This window comes from Cutaneotrichosporon cavernicola (assembly GCF_030864355.1).
Source record: "Cutaneotrichosporon cavernicola HIS019 DNA, chromosome: 2".
NCBI lineage: Eukaryota > Fungi > Basidiomycota > Tremellomycetes > Trichosporonales > Trichosporonaceae > Cutaneotrichosporon > Cutaneotrichosporon cavernicola.
The window spans coordinates 2,816,058-2,841,037 of NC_083394.1; the positions used below are offsets into that span (position 1 = coordinate 2,816,058).

Consider the following 24,980-nt stretch of genomic DNA (forward strand, 5'->3'; position numbering starts at 1 on the left):
ATCACAAACTACGCCCTCCCCTCCGCCCCCGCCCCCGCCCTCCCGCCCTCCCCACCCTCACCACCCCTCCCCCCCGCCCCCCCGTTAATTCCCCCACGCCACGCCGTCAATACCGCCTAAACACTCTCCTTCCCTTCATCTCCACTCAGCTTTACCCAAAGAGGCCAAAGAGGCGACGCACCACCCACACCTCGGTCGTCACATCCGCGCAGCAGCCGTCATTTCTTGTCCCTCGCCAGTCACCTTGGTCCCACAAAGTCTCATTTTCAGCCTCCAAAGCCTCCAAAGACTCTCATCACACCATATTCTGCAGCCTCGCTGCATCGCTTCATCACCATACACAGACACACACACACACAGACGACACCTAGGCAGTCACACGCGTCAACAAGGTGGTACGAGCTTGAGGCATTCCCCCCACAATCCCATCGTCGCGTGATACCCTTCTCACCCTCCTCGCCCACCCCAGTCGTTGAGTGCGTACTACCTGCAGCATCAAACTTGAACACTAACCGCAGATGTGACAACACGCTGGCACGACAATGATACCTCAGGCGACGTCGAGATCCGCCGCCAGCCCAACACCACCAATCCTTAACACCCCCAGCGGGCCAACAGTACACCTGCGGTCTGCACACACTCCCATTGCGACACCGAGGGAGCATGCGAGCCCAGGCAGCCCTCGACACCAGTCTGGCACGATCGACGCCGACTCGCTGGTCCGAAGCCACGGCGGCGACCTGCGACGGACGCTTGACGCTGTTGTTGGCGAACGGAACGCATTGGTGAGCTGGTTCCGCATGGCCAAGGCTAACATTTCAGCAAGCGCAAAACACGCAGCTCTGGAAGTTGATCGAGAAGCAGCGCACACAATGCGCGCAGTTCGCTGCAGACAACGAGCGACTCCGCGCAGATCGCGAGCGCGCTAATAGTCGCTTGATGTCGGCTGGTCTTGAGCCAATCCCAGTGGGTAATCGGCGAGGAGGAGTGCCGCAGAGCCAGAGCGCCATGACGATCGCGTCTACGTCAGCCTCGGACCACAGAAGAGGTTCCGACAATGAGACGCATTCTGCCACGGTCACGCGATCCGGCTCGACGTCAATCACACTTGACCGCTCGGCAGCTGAACCTGCCGGATTGGGACCGTCGCTTGTCATCGTGGACGACAGCCCATCTCCATCCACCCTCCTTCCCTCACCCATGTCCGACAAGAGATTGAGACACGAAAGCCAGATGCAGTTTCCACCCGAAGTCGCGTCGTTTATGGCCTTGGCTGAGAAGGACCCAGCACTAGGGCCCTCGATGCCTCCCGGCAGTAACAGCAGCAACAGCCTTGCGGGTTTTGTGGAGCAACATTCGCCGTATACGTCGAGCCCGAGTGACAGCCGACGGGCATCGCCCATACCGGAGGCGGCCGAGGAACTGGCCTCTATACATCGCGCGACGTCGCCCCGGATGTCGCAAGACACCGTGACGTCCAGCCGGCCCTCGATCTCACCCGGCCTGGGCAACGAGCCAAGGCCTTCCATCGACTCCACCGCTGCCGCGCCACGCCCAGTCGTTAGCCCGCCTCCTCCCGATCATTCGTACCTCACCCCGGCCCTTCTTCCCCACGCTCGCCTCTCCATTCCCCACTCGACAATTATCCCCAAAGACCGCAGCCGCGATGTGCTGTGCTTCATCATCGCGGTCAACATCCGCCCGCCCAACGCGCACGCGTTGAATTGGACCGTCGCGAAGCCGTTCTCTGCCTTCTTGGACCTCGATCAGCGCTCCATGGAGCGCTCAGGCAAGAACCGCAAGGAATGGAAGCGCCTTGTGTCTCCGTTACCAGAAGGCAAGGCATGGAAGGATTTTGCGCCGAACAAGATTGACCAGCGCAAAATATCCCTGGAGCACTACCTTCAGTCGCTCCTCGTCGCACCCGTCAGCGACCAGACCGACCTAGTCAACTTCCTCGCTAGCGACATTGTCCAGCAAAAGTCGAATCGCAACCGCAAGGAGGGCTACCTCTCCAAGAAGGGACAGGCTGGGTTCCGCGGAGCGGCATGGAAGACGCGCTACTTTGTGCTTGACGGCTCGAGCATGAAGTACTATGAGTCGCGTGGTGGCCAGATGCTGGGTCAAATAAACCTGGCTGGCGCCCAGATTGGCAGGCAACATCGCTTGTCAGATCAAGCTGAGGACAAGAACTCGCGATACGCCTTTTTGATTCTCGAAGCGGCCAGGAAGGAGTCGTCGCAGAGCAGGCACGTTCTGTCCGCAGGCAGTGACGCAGAGCGTGACTCGTGGATCGAGATACTCAAGAATCAGGTCTTGCCTCCGCCCCCCGCTCCCTCTGTCATCACGACACCTCAACAGACACCCCCGCAGCAGGGGACTCCACAGCAGCCGCCATCAAAGGCGGTGCCCGAGACTGTGGTTACTCAGGCCACACCGCCCGCTTCGATCGCATCGAACTCGGGCAGTGGAGCCAACCAACGCGAGATGGGACACCAGCGGAGACGGTCAGCGGTGCGCAAGTCGAGCAAGGACGTAGTGGTTACGTCAGCTAAGCCTATGTCGCAGATGCCTGACGCCAACGCCAAGTTTATCTCTGGCGCGCCACTACCCAGCGTTATCAACCATATGGAGTCGCAGCGCCAACAGCACTATGCCGGTGCGCCGCAGATTACAGGCACGTCGCCGCAGAACAGCCAAGGCCACCCTCTGGCTCCCGTAAGCAGCATAAACTCGACACTCACGGCCAACACGGACCTCCTTGCGCCGCTTGAAATCACCGCGAAGCCCACCAAGCGCCAAAGTGCTTTGCCCGGCCGTCAGTCGTTCAGCCCCGCCTACCTCAAGCAGCTGGCAAACGACGGCGTATCACCCGGTGGCCCGGGGCTCAACTATGAGCGGGACCGCGACCGCAAGGCCAAGAGTGGTCGCTTCTGGGGCTTTGGCAAGGTGGTTGAGAAGCCGGCGCCTAAACCTGTCTTCGGTGTGCCGCTCACCGACTCGCTTGCGCTCGCACAGATCGCAGGTCTGCCTGCCATTGTCTTCAGGTGTATCGAGTATCTCGAGGCCAAGAACGCCGAACAGGAGGAGGGCATCTACCGCTTAAGCGGCGCCTCGGCTGTCATCAAGGGGTTGAAAGAGCGCTTCAACCACGAGGGCGACGTCAACTTCCTTGCGCAGGACGAGCGCTGGGACCCGCACGCGATCGCTGGTCTACTCAAGACGTACATGCGCGAGCTGCCCACGAGTCTGCTCACGCGCGAGTTACATGGTCGTTTCCTGGCCGTGTTTGGTGAGTCACATTGAGTTGCCGACGCTAACGATGCGCAGACCTGGTTGACCCTTCTGCACGTGTGGCCGAGCTCTCGCGGCTCGTTTCCGAGCTCCCGCCTGCGAACTACGCTCTTCTCCGCGCATTCACTGCCCACCTGATCCTCATTGTGCGCAACTCGGCCATCAACAAGATGACGCTGCGCAACATTGGCATTGTCTTCTCGCCCAGCCTAGGCATCCCGGCCGGCATCTTCTACGAGCTCGTGTCTAGATATGGTGCCATCTTTGACGACGACGGGATGGACGAGCTTCCTCTCGACGACCCTGCGTTTGCTGGCACGGCTGTCGCGTCCGAGGCGCAAGTCAACCAAGGCTCGCCACCGACCACGCTGTCGCTGGACGAGACGGCCAAGAGCAAACGCAACTCTGTCTTGTATCACGCGGGTGGGGCGGACGCGATGCTGGGACTTGGCGGGCGTGCGCTCGACCCTGCTGCCGAAGACTCGAACTCGGACGTGAGCATTAGTATAGACGACCTCGAGTCTGAGCCGGCGCTATCTACGCGGAGCAGTGACAACCTCTCGCCAGCGGCTGCGACGGGTTCTGGCGCTGGACGCCGGGACTTGTACAGTTCGCGCAATGACGAGGTCGAGGCGCTTGCCCTCCAACACCAACCCTACCACAATGGGCATCCTTAGCCGGTCATATGGTCGCATCCGTCTATTTTACACCACACCACACCACACCACACCACACCACATCACATACACCTTATAGTTTTGACGGGACCGAGACGCGGCGAGGTGACAGGCGGCACGTAGAGACGACACGTAGACGGTCCATCAGTGATGTCATGCTTACAGTATACTTTGATGTTGCAACGCCTCACGCAGACTTTGATGCAAGCACAAAGGGAGTTAGGATGCCGTCAAGCGACACGACATTGACGCCTTACACCAGGGGCTAGTTCTTAAGAAACAAGTCAAAAGTGGTAACCAAGGCTTTGTGGCCAGCTGGCCAGCATGGCCAGACGCGTCTTTTTCTCCTAGCTGCCCTACGCCCTACCACCCCTTGCCAATTGCCAAACTGCCATGCTCCTCACGCACAACGTATAACGAAGTTCTTGTACAGACGCGTTCCGCGTTCCGCGTTTCCGCGACGCCACCCTTTCTAACCCTTGCAGCCCTTGCAACCCTGCGACCCTACAATTCCTACTCATCCACTGTCCCCCCATTGTTCATTTAACAGGATGTTTATCAGCCTATTTATTCAAGAAAGAGGTCACATGCTTGTATGTTGCTTGTCACTCTTCGCTGTCACTCTTCGCTGTCACTCTTCGCTGTCACTGCTGTCACTGCTGTCACTCTTCACTGTCACTGCCACTTCTTTTAACCCTCAACATCAACATCAACCTTTATTCATCTGCTCCATGCTCTAATTCGCTCCAAACCACTTTCGTTGGCTCGTTGGATCGTTGACTAGCTCCAGCATGATCAAGTTGAACTACCCCTTGTGTATCAGCCTCAAACCGACGGTTCCTTGACCACCTACACATACTACAGGAACTAGACAACTCTCTTCTCTCATACAAACACACGCAACCCAGAAACTCTATTCTCTCATCTACCATCATCCACTTCTACCCTACCTCATTATACACTCCTCCATCATTCTCATCACTCTCCTCAGTTCTCACTCCCCTCCCTCCTCACCACCTGTCCTCCTTTACCATCAACACACCGTGTAAGGGACCTGTAAGGGACCCTTCCTACCCACCACTCAGCTCCGTCACAAACCCGCCCACCACCGCCTCCGCGACCATGTCAACGCGTTCGCCCCGCCGCTCCCAACTCCAAACGACGCCGTCACCTGTCAAAGCGACGCGCTCCCCACCTCAGAGCACGCCGCGCTCCCGGTCCCAGCCCACGAGTTCCCAGTCCCCGTTCACGCCGCCGCGTACCCCCCAACCGACGCCCCCCCTTTCTAACCCCCGACCCACCTCTACACAATCCTCCACCCTCGCCAGTGCTCACTCCTCTTCCTCATCCCTCACACTCCCCGACGTGTCCCCAGAGGTACCAGGCATGACGAGCGGCGAGGACACGCCTGGCAGCAGCTACCCCGACGCGTTACCTGACGCGCTGACCCCACCGCGTCCCCAGATCGAGGTCCTCGAGATAGACGCGTATCCGCCCGAACTGGCGCCCCACGGCAGTATAACGAAGGACGACATTGCCGCCGACCCCATCCTTCGCGACCTGGCCGAAGGCGAGAACCTTCGATACTCGGGTCTCGGGCCACGCCTGAGCAAGTCGGCTGCCCTTCGCATGGGCCTCAAATGGGAAGATCCGCGCGAGCACAGACGCGTGAGCGGCGAAGAGGTGCCCGTCAACTTTGACAATGTGCCGGGTCATAAGCGCGTTGGGCTTGCTCTGGTGAGTTCCGAACTGGCGGACCTAACTGGCGGACCAAACAGCCACGCGTCTCACGCCACATACCTAACATCCCTTTCCTCCCACGCCCCACGCCAAATGCTAAACACCCACCACACACGCGCTAACCACAGAACGTCTCGTCGCTCGCTGAGCCAAGCGTCGCACCACGCCTTAACCGCGCGGCAATGCTGCGTGCTGGCAAGACGGTCGAGGAGGTCGAGGTCAAGGACCGTGCTGAGATGGCCGCGATCAACAAGGCGCGTGGGGCGGCTGAACGCGCCGAACGCCGCAAGTCTTTACCCCGCCCCACGTCCCTCCTCCTCCCCGCCCAACTGCCACGGCAGAACCGCGCCGCCCTCCTCCGCGCTGGCCAGAACTTAGGCAAGGCACGGCCCTACGACGCGCGCGAGATGGCAGAGAACGCCGCGCGGAACAAGGCCCGCGAGGCTGCCGAGTATGCCGAGCGCCGCCGCACCATCCAGGTGCCCGCCAGTCTCAGCGCTCCTGCGGTTGTAAGTGCAGCCACTGTTCTGTCACTCTTTCCCCTGCTTTTCCTCACTTGTACCCCTGTCCCTTTTCCCTGCCGATCAGTTCTGACACCAGGCTCCCCGTGCTAACCGTGCGAGTCTCCTGCGTACTGGGCCTGAAAGCGGAGCCCCTCCTCGCCCGCCTAGAAGCAACATGCGGCCGGTCAGCGCGTTGTCCAACACTTCGGCGTCGTCCCGCTCGACCTCGGGAAACAGCTTCAAGACAGCCGGCGATCGCGCACTGGCAGGCAAGCTCGAGGCGGCGAACGCGGCGGCCGAAAAGGCCAAGGCCGAGGCCGAGCGCAAGGAAAACGCGGCGCGGCGGCGTCAGACTATGGCTGCGCTGCCGACAGGCGAGGCGGCTGGTCCCGCCGCTCTTACCTACAACGAGGAGAAGGCTGCGGCAGAGCGTGCTGCGTTACGCCGCATCGCAGCGAAGAGGGAGGAGGAAGCACGGCTGGCAGCTGAAAAGGCGGCACAGGACCGCGCGGACCGCGAGCGCATCGAGAAGCGCCGGAGCATGACACTGGGCCGCGCAACGGGCTTGAGCGCCGCGCATGCGATCAAGGAGGTTCCCGAACCCGAGCCAGAGTCCGAGACCGCCGATGAGCGTGAGGCCCGCGAACGCGTCTTCCGCCGCCAAACCTTCGGCACCGCCCCGCCAAGTATGGGTGTGGCGCTACAGCGCGAGTCGATGGTTTCCGCCGATATGCGAAACCACGACTCGGTGCGTTCCCCAGAGAGGCGAAACAGGGACTCTCTCCGCTCTCTCAACAACCCCACCATCCCTCCCCGCCCCAACCGCTCCTCCCTCCTCCTCGAACGCGACGGACAGGGGGTCGCGCTCTCCCGCATATCCTCGACGGCCAACACGCGTTCCCGGAGCGCCAGTAATGCGGCCAGCGAACGCTCCGATGCCGGAATCAAGACGTCCTCTCCCAAAAAGCGCGCACCCATGACCACGCCATCCAAGTTCATCGCGCCGCGTCCGGCACCCCCACCACCGCGCGGAAGACCCGTCAGCACGATCAACTTTGCGCTCCCCGAGGTCCGGCGGGAGGAGAAGAAGACGGGGTTATTGGGGAGATTACTGAACCGCAACTCTGTCATTGGGGCACCAGCGAGCCGGCCGGGCATGGGGTCGAATAAGCGGGCGAGCGTGATCAGTGCGCCTAGTCCGCAGCTGTAGCGAGTGGGTGCGCAGCTGTGATTCAACTTGCTGAATGTAGCAGCACCGTTTAGTCGCGTGTGGGAGGGAGACGGGGCTGGCGGCGGGCCGCCAGTGGGAGGAGGCTGGGACAGTGGTGTGGCAGTGTCCATGGCGTGCCGTGTGGTGTCGTGCCGGGTTGAATCGTATTCTGGCCTGTGGCCTGCATTTCAAGTTGTCTGTAGTGTAATTGCATGCTGTTGCGTGGTGCGGGCTTAAAAAGGGCCGCGAGAGAGCGCGTGAGTTGCAAGAGCATACACGTTGGTTTCAGAATGGCCAGGCGGATTGAGGGGCGCTCGTTGACGCAAAGCTCAAGCCCTCAGTTGGCAGATTAACTTGGCCCAAGAAGATGACACGCTTGCGACATCCACGTATGACATGCGTGAAAGTCGCGTTTGACCGTCTCCAGAACAGTGCCAGAACACGGGCTGGTAGTCACTGCACATAGTTCGAGAGCTAAGAAGAGCTAGACACGACGGCCAACTCTAAAACAAAGCGCACCCTCAAGTGAAGCGGGCCAACCTCAGAAATAGGCACGAGTGAGAACAAGACAGCGTGCGGAACGCAAAAGGTCGGCACGAATCGAGACGACGGGTAGAGTGCGGGGATTGGGATCGCGGGGAAGACCGTCATCGCCACAATCGCGCCACGGATTGCTCGGATCGCCTGGGTGGCAAATCCCGATCGGCCCGCACTCTTCTCTCCTACTTGCTCACCTCAGCATCCGACGTTGGGGACAATGTACAGCGCTGCCGCTGCTATCGTCTGATTCAATTGTAACTGCACAAAAACTATGTTTACGAGTGGATGTGCACCTCCGACTGCAGCGCGACTCGGTGGCTCTTGGCTCTTTGTGCGGTCTGGTCTGATTGGGTGATTGGGTGGCGCATCCCGATAATCAACCTGATCCTGAGAGGGGATGATCGCGATTGCCTAGCTATCGTGCGTGATTAGTGATTACAACTCTAAACGGTGGCAAATACTAGCAATCAACCTATTGCAATTGCTAATAGGAGATAGCCGATGTCATTTGATCCCGGGACGCCCATGCCCATGCCCAGCCCCTCTGCCACCCCGCCACCCCATCACCCCACCGTCCCACCACCCCGCCCGCCCGCCACTCGACCCCACTCAACCGCGCATTGGCCCTCATATCTCTAACCGACTCGCGTCGCCTCATAAACACCCCCGAGTCTAGTCTTATCCATTATCCACACTCATCCAACCTTCTCTTCCTTTGACCTCTTAACTATACTAGTAACTCTCTCTCTCAGTACCACCTAGACTAGACATTAGACTGCAATGCGCGTCTCGGCGCTCCTCGCCCTACTCCCGGCGCTCGCAGGCTTGACCTCAGCCGCCCCAACTACCTCGGCGTCACCACGGAAGAGCCTCAGCTTCGGCCCGTCGCACCCCCACCACGCATTCGAGTCGTTCCCCCACACTCCAGTGCATGTTAAGCGCTCGTTTGAGGAGGACCCCAAGCGGACCGCCGCACAGTTTATCGCCCACCGCCTGAACGTTCGTGAGGGAGAGGGCTTCTTCATCCGCGACGACGTGAGTCTCCCCTTTGTTGCGTTGCATCCATTCCTGCACCCTGCATCCTGCATTCATTCCTCTGTGTAGGCGATCAGCGTTTGCTGTGTGGGTGGCAAGCGAAGGCGCTCGTATTGTCGACAGACGCGATACGTTAGTCTCGTGACCTTCCCGCGTACGCACATGCACATTCCGCCACCCATCCCGCGCCACCCTACTCCCCCAACCCCCCAAACAACCCCCCTCGTCCATGCTAACCCCAGTCATACACCGATCCCAGGACCCTCGTTACTCACGTCTACGCAACCCAGTTGATTGACGGCCTCGAGGTCGGTGACGGTAACATCAACGTCAACCTCGACCGTGATGGCAATGTTCTTTCGGTGAGTCACAGCCACAGCCTCGCGTCACCGTGCCTGAGTTGCTTTGCCACCCGCGCCGCATTATCTCGCTCACACCCAGTGGGGCAACTCGTTCTACCCCGGCCAGCACACCAAGCGCGGACTCACGGAGACTGAGCGCAACCGTGTCTGCGACGACCTCGTCACCAAGATTTCCGAACACCAGGATGCGCTCGACGAAGTGACCCCGGACTCGGGGCCTTGGGGCTTTGCTAAGCAGGCCGCCCAGGTCTGGTTCGGCGACTGGATTGACATTAACACGGGCGATGAGGAGGCTGCACGCCGCATCACCAACAACATGGCCCGCGTCAGGGACCACTACGAAGCCATGTGCGGCCACAAGCCGAGCAAGAACGGGCAGTACCTCACTGAGACCGAGGCGCTCGCATCGTTCCTCGGACGCGTCTCGTCCAACGTCGTCGACCCTCAGGATCTCCACGCGACGCCTCAGCACAGCCTCAAGCCCAAGCACGCGCCGTCTGAGCCGCCCACTATGCTGATTAGCGGCAAGGCTCTCACCGCCGCCGACGTCCGCGGCACTGTCCCCGCACGCGTCATGTACACTCAAACCGAGGGTGAGCCGCGTATGGTCTACAAGTTCGAGGTTGAGATGGCCGACAACTGGTACGAGGCCTACGTGGACGTCGAGACTGGCGATCTCGTTCGCGTCGTCGACTGGGCACACGACTTCTCTGAGCTCGAGTACAAGGCCAAGCTCCGCGCCTCAAGCGGCGACAAGCAGAAGCCCAACGAGCCTCCCAAGGCTCCCAAGGGCAAGAAGTACTCGTACCACGTCTTCCCATGGGGCGTTAACGACCCCCAGGAGGGCAAGACCAAGGTCGAGGTCAAGCCTTGGGACAGCGTCGCCTCGCCCTTCGGCTGGCACGAGTTCCCCACTATGTCCAACCCGTGGGACCACAAGTTCAAGGGCTCGACCCGAGACGGCAACATGACAACCGTTGCGTCGACTGTCGGCAACAACGTCGTCGCGCACGAGGACTGGGAGGGCCGCAACAACTTCCTCGACAACTACCGTCCTGTCAGCAAAGACTTTGTCTTTGTCTACCCCTATGGCGAACCCGATGGCGCCGCGCCCAAGAAGTATATCGACATGGTCGTGACGCAGCTCTTCTACACCTGCAACAAGTACCACGACCTTCTCCACCGCGTCGGGTTTGACGAGGTCTCGGGCAACTTCCAGATGTACAACTTTGACAAGGGTGGCCGTGGTGGTGACCCTGTCATCGCCAACGCCCAGGACGGCTCGGGCTACAACAACGCCAACTTCATGACGCCCCCAGACGGCACCGCGCCCCGCATGCGCATGTACATCTGGGACACGGCGTCGCCGTACCGCGACGGCGACCTCGAGGCCGGCATCGTTATCCACGAGTACTCGCACGGTCTATCGACGCGTCTCACTGGTGGCCCTGCCAACTCGGGCTGTCTCGGTTGGGGTGAGGCCGGTGGCATGGGCGAGGGCTGGGGAGACGCCATTGCGACCATCATCCGCCAGGTGCATGAGCACCAGAACTTTGAGAATGGCTCCGACGTCTACCCTATGGGCGCTTGGGCGGCCAACCAGGTCGACGGTATCCGCAAGTTTGTCTACACGACCAACAGCACGTCCAACCCCTCGACGTACAAGACGCTCGACAAGCCCGGTTACTGGGGCGTGCACGCGATTGGCGAGGTGTGGGCAGAGTTCCTCTTTGTACTCAACCAGCGTCTGATCGAGAAGTATGGCTTCTCGGCCACCCTCTTCCCACCCGAAGACCCATCCGAGCCCAACGACTATTACACCAAGGACTCTGGTGCGCTCGCCGCGCGTGGGCGCCCGACTCCGCTCGTGCCCAAGCACGGCAACACTCTTGCGCTCCAGCTCATTGTGAGCGCTATGAAGCTCCAGCCGTGCCGCCCGTCGTTCTTTGACTCGCGCGACGCCATCATCCAGGCGGACAAGGCCCTCACGGGCGGCGAGAACGCCTGCATCATCTGGGACGCGTTTGCCGAGCGCGGCTTAGGTTCGGACGCCGAGATTGTCGGCCAGACTCCGTGGGGCGGCGGTGTCCGCAAGGACGGCTACAAGGTCCCGCCGACCTGCAAGTGAGCCCCGGGCACACGCATCAATACCCGTCTTGAACGTTTGAATGTCTGATCTGAAGCAATGTTGAAGTTTAGCCGTCTGTGTCGCCTCGCGTCTTGACGTAGAGTATACAGGTGTACAATGTATGTTGAAGTATGGCGAGTGGATGAGTTGCAGTGTGGCACGAGTGCTGTGTTGTGACTTTTGGGCGGTACCGGACAGGCGCAGATTGGATTGAAGCCAAGCTGTTCTGGCGGTTAGTGCTCGCGTTCAGAGTCAGAAGAACGGCGCTGTTGTGGCTGGATGGGATGATATCCGCGGATGTTCGCTGCGCTGCGCTGGGCTTTAGGCGGTGTGGTGTTGTACGGCGACGAGTGGGGATATAGCCCGGATTAGCTGGTCCACCATCCCAAATAAAAATTCGCAATGGCTTACAAGATGAGTGATGCATCGCCTACAATGTCATACACGAGCTAGGCTAGAAGTTTGTCACGTCGCGGCCGAAGAAGAATGCGAGGGTCCAGTACACGGGGATGAGGATCTGGGATGAGCTCGGCTCTCTCTTCTCCTTTCTCTCTCCTATCCTGTCTCCTCTCTCCTCTCTCGCCCCGTGATAGCCCGCTTTTCCCACTCGAGCCACTCGCTCCGCTCGTTGCGCGCCCACTCACCTTATTCCGCCACCCCATCGCCAGAGTCGCATAATAACTTCTCCACACGATCCACGCCACGAACCCGCTTAACCTCGCCCTCGGACCATCACTGGCCTTCGACCGATCGACCATTGCTCGATAATCGCCAATGAAGACCATACTGCCATGGTCTTTCCACTTGAACGGGGACGTGTCGTCCAGCCCCTCGCCCCGGCCTAACCGCTTCAATAGATTTGCCATGTACCCAGCCATTTGGGAGGCTACTTGAGCGGTGGCGGGAAGACGGTGCCCGTCGTTTGGGGTTGCGTTGTCCCCGATCGCGAAGATGCCGTCTAGGGGGGTTCCGTCGGCGTCGCAGACGCGCAGGTGCGGGTCGACCTTTAACCTGATATCAGCCATACCTCCCTCCTCCCTCCTCCCTCCAAACCCCTCCTCCAATACCCCAATCAATCGCATCGCCTTACCGCGGCGCGTCGGCGCACTCACGACTTAGACTTCGGGTCTTTATCGAGACCGGGCAACGTCTCGATGAACTCGTTTGCCTGCAACCCCGTATTCCACACAAGCAGACCATACGGTACGCGCTCAACCTCCCCCCCAACCGACGCAATGTCGATATAATCCTTGCCGACCGCCACAATCTTGCTATTCCCGCGCACCGTCACGCCAGCACGAGAGAACTTGCGTTCGGCATAAGCCCGCAAGCTCGCATCAAACGACTGCAAGATGCCCGGTGCGAGATCGTAGAGCGTGATTGAGATTTGATCCTTCAAATGAGGATAAATTCTGTACACGTCCTGCGAGACGAAATCGTGTAACTCAGCAGCGAATTCGACACCCGTAGGTCCGCCGCCGACAATACGCATGCTCAGCAACCGGGCCTTCTCTTCGGGTGAGATGGTGGGTTCCGATGCCAGCTCTAGATTCTGGAGCAACCTATGCCGAATTGCCCTTGCTTCCCTCACATCCTTGAGGAAATGGGCATACTCGGTCACCCCTGGAGTGCCAAAAGACGCAGAGCGGCATCCAGTGGCGACGACAAGCTTGTCGAACTGCACATCATACGCGTCGCCGGGAGAAAAGGCCGCATGTAGTTCGGCCCCGGTAGTGTCGATGGGGAGGTCATCCTTGGTCGGGTGGAGGGGTGGAAGGGCGGGTACGACGCGGACGGTTCGGGAGGTTAGGTCGATGGATTGCGCCCAGCCCTGTCCGTAGTTTACGTGTTTTATTCCTCGGACGGGTTCAGTCGCGCATTGGAATTCCAATGTGCCAACGCAGGTTGAGGCGAGGAAGGGGGTGAAGCTGAAGTACGAGTTGGGTGAGATGAGGGTTACGTCGTATAGCGATTTGTCGGCTTTGCGCTGGGATTAGTCGTAGGCGGCGCGAGCGCAGCGAGTGATGCCCAGACGGGAAGGAGGGGGGATGAGGATGAAGATGAAAAGAAGAGAGCAAGACGACGAGAGAGAGAGAGACACTCACTGCAAGGTTATACCCTCCCCACCCGGACCCGAGGATCACGAGACGTTCCTTTGCGCCAACCGACGAAGACGCGAATCCACGGTGTGCGAGAGCTCTGGTTACTGATGTTGATGCTGTTAGGAGACGGAGCATGATTGTGAGAACGGTGAGATGGGTAGTTGCCGGCTGGTATATGTCCCATGTATGTGGAATGTGGTCAGTCACTATTATAGTGATGTCATGCGGAGTGATTCGGGACCGACGTGTGCTAAGACCGAGAGAATGAAACAGAGTAGATTTGGTTTTCGGTTAGGCGTTAGGCGTCACGGATGACAGATTGTTAATCAGGCGGCGGGTTGATGCGGAAGCCAGACAGTCTAGTTTGAAGCATGATCCAACTCCAACTCTCCTCCTTCACTCGGGTTTGCCGACCTGCTCGCGGAAGACGTCTCGCAACCTCTGCCCACTCCTTGTCCCTAGCTAGCCCCCACGCCCCCTCGCCTGCTGCTCGCTCGCGCTCGCGCTCAGATCCGATGCAGATTGCTATGATACTATGACAGTGCACAACTCTAACCCCGACAGACGGGAAATACTACCAACTATTTACTCGACACAGCTGTCGTCCCAGAACGTCTTCCCCTCAATGGTCGGGTTGACAATTCCAGCACGAACAGTCCAGTCGCCGAACCGCTCGCCGTCGTGGCGTTCCTTGGCCCACTGCTTGATCATGGGCTCGAGGATCGCCAGGATCTCTGGCTCGGTCACACTCTCCTTGAACGGCTTGTTGAGGCGTGTGCCAAGGTGCGAGCCACCCAAGCACATCATGTACGAGCCTGGCGCCTTGCCCACAAACGACACCTCGGCAGCCCACGGACGCGAACAGCCGTTCGGGCAACCCGACATGCGCATGACGAGTGCGTCGTGTCCGACACCAGCCTCCTCGCAGATCTTCTCGACCTTGTCGATAAGAACTGGGAGGTAGCGCTCCGACTCTGCCATGGCCAAACCACAGGTGGGGAAGGCAACACATGCCGAGGACGAGAGGCGGAGGCCAGAGTGGTTGACATTGTCCAGACCCCACTTGGCGAGGAGGCGCTTCATCTCAGGCAAGTCCTCGGTCGCGACGTCCGAGAGGATTACGTGCTGGTTGGCAGTCAGGCGGAACGTGCCCTTGTGCGCCTGCGCAACCTCGCGGAGACCGTCCTTGAACTGGTGGCGGGGCGAGTTCTCGACACGGCCGTTCTCGATGAAGAGCGTAAAGTGGTGCTTGCCGTCGTCACCCTGGATCCAGCCATACTGGTCGAGGTTCGAGTCGAAAGTGTACGCACGCTCGGGCTCGAAAGGCTTGCCGAAACGCTTCTCAACCTCCTCCTTGAACTTGGGCACACCAAGGCGGTCGACGGTGTACTTGAGACGCGCGTTCTTGCGGTCCTTGCGGTTGCCGTGGTCACGTTGAGCGAGCATGATGGCCTCGGCGGCCTTGCAGCCGTCCTCGGGGAGGACGAAGCCAATAACAGTGCCGAGACGGGGGTACGTCTTCTTGTTCGAGTGCGTGACACCCATTCCACCACCGACAGACACGTTGTAGCCGACAACCTGGCCGTTCTCGACAATGGCAATGAAGCCGACGTCGTTGGTGAAGACGTCGACGGCGTTGTCGGGTGGCACAGCGACCGCAATCTTGAACTTGCGAGGCAGGTAGAAGGGGCCGTAAAGGGGCTCCAGGTCGGTGAGGGCGTCCTGGAAGACGGGCTTCTTGTCGAGCCAGATCTCGTGGTAGGCACTAGTACGGGGAAGGAGGTGCTCAGAGATCGCCTTGGAGAAGTCGTACACAGTCTGGTGCACAGCCGAGATGCCGGGGTTAACCGAGCAGAGGACGTTTCGGTTGACGTCACCACAGGCCGCGATAGTGTCAAGGAGCGAACGGTTGATGGCTTGCATGGCGGGCTTGAGGTGCTTCTTCACAACGCCGTGGAACTGGAAGGTCTGGCGGGTCGTAAGCTTGAAGGTACTATTGCCGTGCTCGTCGGCAATCTTGTCCATGTTGAGCCATTGCTGGGGCGTACAGACACCACCGGGCATGCGGACACGGATCATGAACGAGTATGCGGGCTCGAGGCCCTGCTCGGCGAGCGACTCGCGAATGTCACGGTCGTCCTGCATGTACGTGCCGTGGAACTTGGTAAGCTGTTGGTCCGAGGCACCAATGGCGCCAGTCGACTCGTCGGCGAGACCCTCAAGAATGGTGCCACGGAGGTAGTTGGACGCAATCTTGATGTGCTCGTTGGCAATAACCTCCTCGGCCTCCTCGACAACGTCGACAGAGTCGACGCCGAGAGCGCGCCAGAGGTTGGTCTCCCAGACCTTGAAACCCGTCTTCCATCCGTCGGGGTCCGAGTCATCACCGAGACCAAGGGGAGCGAGCTCCTGAGTGCCGAGAGCCAGGATCTTTGGAAGGAGGTCCTTGGCGGGCTTGTTGTAGTACACGTAATCCTCCTTGCGGGGCCAGTACTTGGAGTCACCCATGCCGAAGACGGTGACGCGAGTCTCGGCGAGCTTGGGTGCCGACGCGGCAGTGTCGATCTTGCCGACAGCCTTGGTGAACTCACGGCCGTTCAGAGGAGACTCGCCCTGGCCGGCAGTCGAGGTGAGCACGACAACGTTCTTCTCGGCCTCGAGGGTCTCGACAATCTCGGAAGCAATCGAGTCGAGGACACGGAGCGAGGCAGCAACGCCGCGCATCTTGGCACGCGAGACGACCTGCTTGGCGACCTTCTCGGCGTTGCCACCGTCCGAGGCGTAGAGCACAAGAAGGCCAGGGCCGTCGATCGAGTTGACGAGCTTGTCAAACGCGTCGCGGGCCTTCTGCTTGCGCGCGGCAGCAAGGTCCTTGCCAGCCGAGCCGGTGATCTTGGGGTCGATGGCAGGCTGCGAGCGGGTGAGCTGTGAGAGGTGGCTCTGGCGGTCGAGGAACTCGGCAAGCGCGTTCTTAATCTGGGGCGCGTCAAGGGTGAAGCGCTTCTCGTCGGGCAGCTCGGGGTTCCAGCGGAAGAGGGGCCACCAGCCGCCGGAGACGGCGCGCTTGGTCTCGCGGAGACGCTCGAGAGGACCAGCCTTCTCGGTGGGACCGACAATGGCGCCGTCCTCCTTCTCACCCCACGGGAGGTAAGCGAGGACAAGCGAAGGCCCAGAGTACTCCTCAGCCTCGCGCATGGCGTTGATCACACCAGCGTAGTCGGCGTAGACGGCGACCGATGAGACGTAAACGTCGCCGAGGTTGAGCGCGTAGAGCGCCAGGTCCTTCTTGCGCTCGCGCTGCTTCTGGGCGAGAGGCGAGAAGGGCGAGGGCTGGGTCTCGTAGACGAGGAGGTTGATGTCGAGGCCCGAGACGAGGGCGTGGTGGAGACCAGAGGACGCGAGGTCGGCAGCCCACGAGTTGGACACGACAATCCAGAGGGCACGCTTGGTCCAGTGGCCGTTGGCGCCGAGGGCAACGAGCTCGGCCTCGTCGGCGTTGGCGCCCTGGCCGAGCGCCTTGGTGGCCTCCTCACCGAGAGCGGCAGAGTCCTTGTCGTCTTTGCCAAGGAGCCACTTACCGAGGGCAGTGTGGACCTCCTTGCGGGTGTCGCTGGCCTTGAGGACCTTCTTGGCGAGTTCGACAAACTGCTCGCGCTCCTTGCGGAGGGCGACGGCCTTACCGAACGCGTAGAGCGGCGAGGTCGACTCGGACGCGGCGAGGTGGGAAGGGTCGTTGAGGACCTCGAGGGGGTGGGGTGAGCGCTCGAGGAGCGAGGTGTAGGTCGACTCGGCGGTGGGAACAATGATCGAGCTCGAGGGGATCTCGGGAAGAGGCTTGGGAGTGCCGACGCGGGCGAGAGGCGCGCTCGACGAGATGACAGACTGCAGCTCGCCAGTAGCCGGGGCCGCCGAGACGAGCACAGAGCGGACGGAGGCGTCCTGGCCTTCAAGGGCCTCGACGATCGACGCCCATGCGGCGCCGTACTTGCCCGAGGCGGCCTCAACAACCACAAACTCACGCGCCTTGAGTCCGCGGAGCTTGTCGGCGGGAACCGGCTGGGCGAGGACAACATCGACAACGTCCTCGACCTCGAGCTTGCCGGGGAGGAAGTTGAGCACGACGCGCTCGCTCTCGCCGTTGGAGATTAGGGCGGGCTGGGCGCGGCGGGTGACCTTGAGGAGCTCAAGGGACGCGGCCTCGAATGCCTTGAGGAGAGCTGCGTCGTCGGACTCGGCCGATGCCGAGACGGAGAGGAAGGCCTCGACCTCCTTCTCGGACACCTCGGCGACGTTGCCGTCAGCGCCAGCAGCGATAAAGTGGAAGACATTGGCGTTGGCCTCCTTGGCGATGCGGAGGGCGATAAGGGCATGGTCGTATGCCTGCTGTGTGGAGCGCGAGATTAGGGTGACGGCACGAGGGGCTCGAGGTGCGGCTGCGGTCTCGGCGCCGAGAATGTGGACGACGACGTTGCCGGCTGGGGAAGGGAGGGATGGGAGGAAGGTGCGGTCAGTGACGAGTTGGGTGCCCGAGGCGAGAGGAAGGTAGGGGTTGAGCTTGTCGCCAGCCGTCAGGCCCTGGACGGGGTGGTGGACGGTGGCCGAGAGGCGGGCGAGCGCGGCGATGAGGGACATGTTGGCTGGTGTAAGCAATGTCTGGAGGTGGAGGGTTACACACCAGTCCTGTCGTCGCGAGCCTCTAGCAGAGTGATTGAGGATGAGATTGGAAGAGTGAGAAGGAGAGAGAGACTGAGACTGAGAGTGGCTGCCTAGTTGAATCTGTTGTTGAAAAGTAAGTTGTGGGCGAGTAGGTATGCAAGGAAGGTGAGAGAGTAGAGTGATCATGTATCACGACATCGACGTTCGGAATCTTATTAAGTTGGCCAACCAACTCTTTGTCAAAGTCGTGACCAAAGTAACGTGACCCTTGTTGGCTAGAACCAAAGGTTACCCTCAGTCGACCAGTAACATTCCCATTCTTAGTCAAAAGGGTGCGGTGCGGTGGTGTGATACCTTACAAGATGAATGACTGCCAGTTCGAGATCGGCTTGTAACTCATGCAAGATGGCGTGATCGGTCATAACACGGGACACTTTGCTCCCGCAATCCCACGTTGACACAAAAGTCCATGTTACCGCAGCACTCTTCACCTTCACCAGTACAACAACAGTATACATGCATTGCGGTTAGCATCCTAGCCTCCTAGCCTCCCACCTCCTGCCAGCCCCATATCCAATACACTGGCTTCTTTCAAGCTCGTTTGTAATCTTGCTAATCATTGCTACAGCTACAACAGTGTTAAACTCGGTCCGGCCTCCCCGGCCCCTATAACCAGCCACTTCCGTCACTCACTTCTGTACCCGTGTGCTCAAGTCTCCTTTACCCAGGCTCACAGCTGAAACGTGTTGACCATTCCTCGCCTGTCATGTCTACGAGTTGTACAGATTGTCCAGTGGCCAGAGGTGTATTCCAAACGTCTTTGGGAGGAGCGAAGAGGGAAAGCACGAATGTGCCTGGATGCCGATCCTGACCGTTGCCATCAGATGTTCGGAGGATCGGCATTTAAACAGCGAGTGCGCCATCGCTCGTCTTTTGCCCACCGGGTTACTACCCCCCCTCCGTCTCCAAGACGCGGCCCAAGACTCCTCGGATGCCGAGACCATGCGTGGGGTGCGTGGGACGGTTCGGCGACAACGAGCGACGACGAGCGCCGCCGAGGTGGTCGGCGATGCAGAATATCATGAGGAGGGTGAGGTGGGTATTGGAATATTCAGAGTAGCCTGAAATCAGACAACGTGACCAGCTCACTGTCTGTTGTCATCAGAGATCTGGTGGTCCGTGCGAGTAAATAGGCAAGGCGCAACCAGCGACGAGCGACGCGACGCCATCACAGCTGATGATGTCGGGGATGTTTGGCCCGGACGACACATGCTGTGATGGGCCCAGGATGCCGAGAGCGCGCGCTCAACGCCGCGGCGCTACTGAAAATCCAAAGTCATATGCAGGGCCGCATCTGGGATTCCACAACGTCCCGGCCTCCCGCCTTGGACCACCACGTGGCCCGGGCACCAACCTCAACTGGAAACTGGAATTGCATAATTCCAGAAATGCCGTACCGGGGCCACCAGCGTCGATCTGGATCTGCGGAATGCTGACTTGTTGATATTTCAAGTCGACGTACATCTTCAACTTGACCTTTACCCATGAGTATCTGCTGGAGAACATGCGTGTGTTTAGGTGAGTCTACGCGCGTTGGGTTGTGGAGGAGCTCCCATCGATGGCTTCGCAATCGATTGAGGGCTGTCTCGCCACCACTAGCCACTGCCGCTAAGGACCTCTCAACTGGCAGGACAAATGTCTTGACTGGCCGACAAGCTCCATTCGAGCGTGCAACCGTACCGTGGGATGTCACTCTCATGCTCGCCAAGCAGTCCCCAACAAGCAAAGCCACTCAACCCTCCCTCGAAGCATCCCTATGTCCCTCCCTTCTTTGCCAAGCTTACGCGTCAAGATGGCTCAGTCGGCCTCGGGCATGTAGCCGACAAGGCTGGGTCACGACACTAGCAGTTGACAGAGGGTACTGTACCCGTTCTATCTCACACAACCCCGACTCTCCCGATCTATTGCTGGCGCACCTTCTCCGGCAGCCGGACATTACTTACTGACATGCTGACACGCTGAGATGCGGCCGTCCACCCCTCCCTCATGCATACCCACAGCCCACCTCCCACCAGCGACATCGTGAGGTATCCGCAGCCACGGTCGTCACGCGGTTGGTTCGTTTCGAGTTCCAGGCGTGAGGGATACCCTCAACATGACCACGGTGTCCCGGTTCCTCATTCGTGTCCATTTCTGTGGGCCAATGGGCCATTTTGACCCGGCCCTATGTCTCTCGGTAGCAATGATGGTCAAAGCAAGACAAGGCTACAAGCGGACAAGACGGACAAAGCAAGGTCATCCCGAACATACCACACCCATAGAGAATTGGAGCGAGGCGGATGCGCGTCCCAAATAACGCGAGGGTCTCAGTTGGGTCTGTTTGAGACTTTGAAGGACCTTGAGGATGCTATTACAGGCCGTAGTTTCGGGCCGTCAATAGTCGATTGACTGCAACGGAGATACCGTAGTCGTTGTCAAGTACGGCCCCCCTCAAACCCGTAGTCTCAGCATGTCTCGGGCGGCTCTCAACGCCAGCAGAATCTTGTTGGTCGTCCAAACGGGACCCAACCAGGAATCCCAGGAATCCTCAAAGCACTAGGCTCGACGAGATCTACAGGTACCCGGTGACTGAAACGTTGGTACTGTAGCAGTGACACATTCTGGCGCTTTGGCCCCGTTACTTGCATCTCCCGGTCGGTTCTAGTTTAATACTGAATGATAGCGAAGTGAGATTGAGGGCGGACGTGGGTGGGCATGTTTACATCTGTGACGCATTCGATGAGGAAAGATGAGACTGAGGAGCCCGTCAGCCAAGCCTGTACCCAAGCTATTGGTAGTCCGGTAGTCCCGATTGGGTTCTGAATTCAACTGGCCTAGTCCCGATTACATTCAGAACTCTGGACAGCGTGTCGTTGAGGGCAGGAATGGCCCGCTTATCTGACAATGTCGTCAGGAATCTGGCAAGATGATATGACTAACGACTGTGATGCGAGCTAGATACCCATCCCAAGCCCCGGCGGGAGACCCAGAGCCTTGATGTCGGCGCGCCGGGAGCCCCCTGGCGTCAGAGAATGCTTAACTTTACCATAACCCGAGACAACATACAGAACCCGGCTGCCGGGTTGAAAGTGTTGTGCTCCATCTCGGGCATTGTCATGCGCGCTTTTCTCGTCAACAGTCACGCGCTTTGGGTGGACGCGACGCGTCGACCGCGCGTCGCGACTATAGCCTGCCTTGTGTCAGGTGCCTGGAACCTGACGCTCTTGGTGCCCTGAGCAAGTGTGGCAAGTGTGGCAAGTGTGGCACTTGGATCTACAGAATGGAAGGTGATCGGGTGTTGAGAGCACGATGGGAGGGGATGGGAGATCAGAGACGAGGGATGGAGAGGGTTCGGGAGAGCGGTAGGAGCCGAGTTAGACGCAGTGGAGCGAATGGGCCGGCTCTCAAGTGGGAGAAGGGACTCACAGAGGGCTCGAGAAAAGAGATATAAACCGAGCCTCCCAACTCGTTCTCCTCATCCGCCAAGTTCTCTTACTCTCACTCTCAACTCATTAACTTCATAATAATTACAATGCTCGCCGCTGTCCTCCTTGTCGCAGCGACCGTTAACGCCGCCGCCGCCATCGGCAACGACTTGGCGCCTCGTGACAACAATCTCGGTAACCTTCTCGCCTCTCCTGACGGCAAGTCGGAGACTGGCTACGTCGCGATTGACGGCCTCTCCCTGGGCCAGGACGTCGGTATCGACGGTGGTGCCCGCTACGTCGGCAAGGACAACAAGGGCATCCAGCTCTTCCAGTTCAAGGACGGTTCCGTCGCTCCTCTCACCTACGAGCCTGGCGAGACGAAGAACATTTCTGTCACGAACAACCTCTGTGAGGGGTGCTCCGACTCGAGCGGCTTTGCCAAGCGTGAACTCTCGACCCGAGACCTCCCTGTCTCGACTGGCGGTAACGATGGCGGCGAGACGGGAGGTAATGCCGACTTTGGGGACATTAAGATTGGCCAAGACGTCGGTTCGTCTGTTGGTCTCGATGGCGCCAAGTATGTCGGCAAGGACGACAACGGGACCCAGCTCTTCCAGTTCCCAGACGGCGATGTTGCGCCTATTGTCCTCTCTCCGGGTGCTCCCGCCCCGGGCTACACCTACAACGAGGCTACTGGTCTCTGCGACGGATGCGAGGACTCTGAGGGTTGGACCCGTAAGCGCTCGGTTGATGAGGAACTCGAGCTTGCCGCGCGCGAGGCCGAGGGTTACTACGAGGTCACCCGGTCGAACAATGAGGAGCGCTTCTTCCTCAGCTTCCTCAGCTGTCTAGGCAAGAAGATCATCATCGGCAAGGAACTCTTCTTCGGCCCCGGTCTCTGGGGTTGCAACGTCGCCTACGGCGGTTACATCAACATCAAGGGTTGCCTTCGCGGCACCTACATCGGTATCAAGAACGGAATCTATGCTGGCTGCAACCCCCGTGGCGTGCAGATGTTCCACTTCCCCGGCCTCGGTGTTTGCCCGCTCAAGTGCATCAAGGGTCCGGTCCGCATCGGCTGGGAGGTCAAGAACGGCATCTGCAGCGGCTGCCACCACTCTGGCTGGGGCATCAAGGCCGGCTGGTGGCGCCGTAACGAGATTGCCAACGAGCGTGACGTTGAGGTTCGGGAGGCCGAGCCCGTGCAGCATGAGGAGCGCTTCCTCTTCAGCCTCCTTGCTCTCAAGCTCCAGGTCGGCACCGCCCTCTTCCTCGGCAAGGGCCGCGTCATCTCGTATTTCTCTCACGGGGGATATGTCAACATTCCCAGCTGCCACCTCGGCACCAGCATTGGTATCCACGGGGGCGTGTACGTCGGCTGCGACAAGCTGGGCGTCCAGTTGTTCAAGTGGGCCGACGGTAGTGTTGGACCCCTCAAGTGCCTCAAGGGGGCTATTCGCAAGGCCTGCAAGGTCCGCAACTACCTCTGCGACGTGTGCCACCACGACGGCCACTACTGGGGTAACCGCTGGGGCCGTGACGCCAAGATCAACCAGCTCGACTAAGCAAGTTGGGAGCATCCGGAGGTCGTCCCAAAGGGGCGGGCAATGGAGACGCCGGTGGCTTTGCCTTAGCATGGACAATATAATCTAGGGCGTATTGATCTAGTGGACGTTATGTTTATTCTTTTCATTTCAATGAGCGGTGCGCAGGGTTTGGCGTATATACAGTACTCATATTCCGGAATGCCTTGAGATTCACAGCTGCATCAATTTCTTCAGACCAGCACTAGCTCAATTTCATATCTAGCCCCGCAACACATCATCAATCACGACCTTTTCCCCGTCACTATCAAGGGCGGCTTGGATAAAGGCGACATCCCACAGCGCATCCCTTGGTGCGCCGTAGTTCTTCCCTTCCGGCCTACCCTCCTTGCGAGCAGCGACGGCATCAGCAAAGTCCTCCAACTCGACCTTGACACCCGAGACGGCCCCTCCCTCCTCCACCCTCTCACCCACCTCTGGCTCGAGGATGATCTTCCACTCGCGGCCCATATTGATAACTCGTAAAGTCGCCTTGTCGCAAACGACATACAGTTCGTTCGCTGGCCGTGTGGAGCGGTTCGTATCGGGAATAGCCCAGGACAACAAAAATGTCCCAGTGGGCGCAGACTCTCCGCTCTGGACAGGCATATCTTCCTCCTTCAACGTGCCCTCAAATTGAGTTCGCTTTCCATGTGGCGGGAGGGAAGAGGCCGGGTCAGATTGGACTATGCCGATAAGCGTGTCGTGTGGGAGCATGTAAGCGCGGTGGAGGCTCTTATTCGCGATTATCGAGTATGGCTTACACCGCTCTGGGAGGACTGTGCGGGCTAGCGCGGCCCAGTGGACCCCGCCATCGAGGAGGAATCCGCCTTGGTAGTCGGGGACTGTGCGCCAGGTCGTGGCGTGGTAGCTTGCGCCTTGGGGGAGAATGGTCTCGTAGTGCATTCGCCAGTAGAGGACTGGCCCGCTTTCGGCGAGGAGCGAGGCCGCGCGGTGGAGGAATGGCTCGTGGGCGAAGTCTGGGGTGAGCCCTGGTGCGAGCGAGGCGAGTCCAGAGCGTGCAAGGGCAAGTTGGATGGGAAAGGGGGAGGTGGATGGGAAGGGGGTTGTTCAAGTTGGGTGGGGGAGGTGGGGAGGTGGAGGTTGAGAATGAAGCGTCGACTCACTCTCTGCAACACGCCAAACAAGCTTATCCGCCCACATCCTCTCATATTCATCCACGAGCTCCTTTGCCTCTTCCACGTTCCGTCCCACTGGTTTCTCTGAGATGACGTGTTTTCCCTTTGTCCATGCGCGGCGGATGATGGCGGACTGCACCCCGATAGGGAGGACGAGGATGAGTGCGTCTATGTCTGGGTTGTCGAGGATTGCATCAAGCCCGTCGTCGCCCGACAGTACGGTTGGGTTTAGGCCGCGCTCGGAGGCTGCTTGGGCTAGAGTTGAGACTGAGGCCTCGCTCCGGCTCCAGAGGGTCGAGACCGTTAAGCCGGGCACTGGGAGGGCGGGGAGGTACGAGTTGCGCGCGAAGAGGCCCGAGCCGAGGAGGGCTGCTGTGACCATCTTTAGAGGGTGATGGTGTGTTGTCGAGACGAAGAAGGGAGAGATGGAGAGATGAGTTGGATGTTTTAGGGACGTCGTTCCACACCCGGCGTTAAGTCAGCCGTCAGTTGCCGCCCCGCCGCTCTTCGGCGACTTTGCCGGCGGTAGTTGGCCAACCATCAA

At 59.6% G+C, this 24,980-nt stretch overlaps 7 protein-coding genes across 7 annotated transcripts; 4 read left to right on the forward strand and 3 right to left on the reverse strand.

Annotated features, from left to right (window-relative positions):
- Window positions 1-542: 542 nt before the first annotated feature.
- BEM3 (uncharacterized protein) lies at window positions 543-3,971 on the forward strand (the record flags this gene model as incomplete). Its single annotated transcript, XM_060598166.1, has 3 exons — window positions 543-785; window positions 823-3,292; window positions 3,331-3,971. The coding sequence occupies 3 exons, from the start codon at window positions 543-545 to the stop codon at window positions 3,969-3,971; spliced, it is 3,354 nt and encodes a 1,117-aa protein (XP_060454987.1).
- Window positions 3,972-5,357: 1,386 nt separating this feature from the next.
- CcaverHIS019_0210840 (uncharacterized protein) lies at window positions 5,358-7,424 on the forward strand (the record flags this gene model as incomplete). The annotated part of the gene is made up of 3 exons (XM_060598168.1): window positions 5,358-5,708; window positions 5,840-6,220; window positions 6,312-7,424. 3 exons carry the CDS (start codon window positions 5,358-5,360, stop codon window positions 7,422-7,424), a joined length of 1,845 nt encoding a protein of 614 aa, XP_060454988.1.
- Window positions 7,425-8,744: 1,320 nt separating this feature from the next.
- Window positions 8,745-11,489, forward strand: MEP (uncharacterized protein; the record flags this gene model as incomplete). The annotated part of the gene is made up of 3 exons (XM_060598169.1): window positions 8,745-8,999; window positions 9,242-9,361; window positions 9,441-11,489. The coding sequence occupies 3 exons, from the start codon at window positions 8,745-8,747 to the stop codon at window positions 11,487-11,489; spliced, it is 2,424 nt and encodes an 807-aa protein (XP_060454989.1).
- A 454-nt stretch (window positions 11,490-11,943) lies between these two features.
- On the reverse strand, window positions 11,944-13,726 carry CcaverHIS019_0210860 (uncharacterized protein; the record flags this gene model as incomplete). The annotated part of the gene is made up of 5 exons (XM_060598170.1): window positions 11,944-12,006; window positions 12,134-12,500; window positions 12,602-13,041; window positions 13,081-13,476; window positions 13,595-13,726. 5 exons carry the CDS (start codon window positions 13,724-13,726, stop codon window positions 11,944-11,946), a joined length of 1,398 nt encoding a protein of 465 aa, XP_060454990.1.
- Window positions 13,727-14,176: 450 nt separating this feature from the next.
- MET5 (uncharacterized protein) lies at window positions 14,177-18,223 on the reverse strand (the record flags this gene model as incomplete). The annotated part of the gene is made up of 1 exon (XM_060598171.1): window positions 14,177-18,223. One exon carries the CDS (start codon window positions 18,221-18,223, stop codon window positions 14,177-14,179), a length of 4,047 nt encoding a protein of 1,348 aa, XP_060454991.1.
- A 3,595-nt stretch (window positions 18,224-21,818) lies between these two features.
- On the forward strand, window positions 21,819-23,279 carry CcaverHIS019_0210880 (uncharacterized protein; the record flags this gene model as incomplete). Its single annotated transcript, XM_060598172.1, has 1 exon — window positions 21,819-23,279. The coding sequence occupies one exon, from the start codon at window positions 21,819-21,821 to the stop codon at window positions 23,277-23,279; it is 1,461 nt and encodes a 486-aa protein (XP_060454992.1).
- Window positions 23,280-23,519: 240 nt separating this feature from the next.
- Window positions 23,520-24,818, reverse strand: CcaverHIS019_0210890 (uncharacterized protein; the record flags this gene model as incomplete). Its single annotated transcript, XM_060598173.1, has 2 exons — window positions 23,520-24,277; window positions 24,425-24,818. 2 exons carry the CDS (start codon window positions 24,816-24,818, stop codon window positions 23,520-23,522), a joined length of 1,152 nt encoding a protein of 383 aa, XP_060454993.1.
- Between the last annotated feature and the right edge of the window lie 162 nt (window positions 24,819-24,980).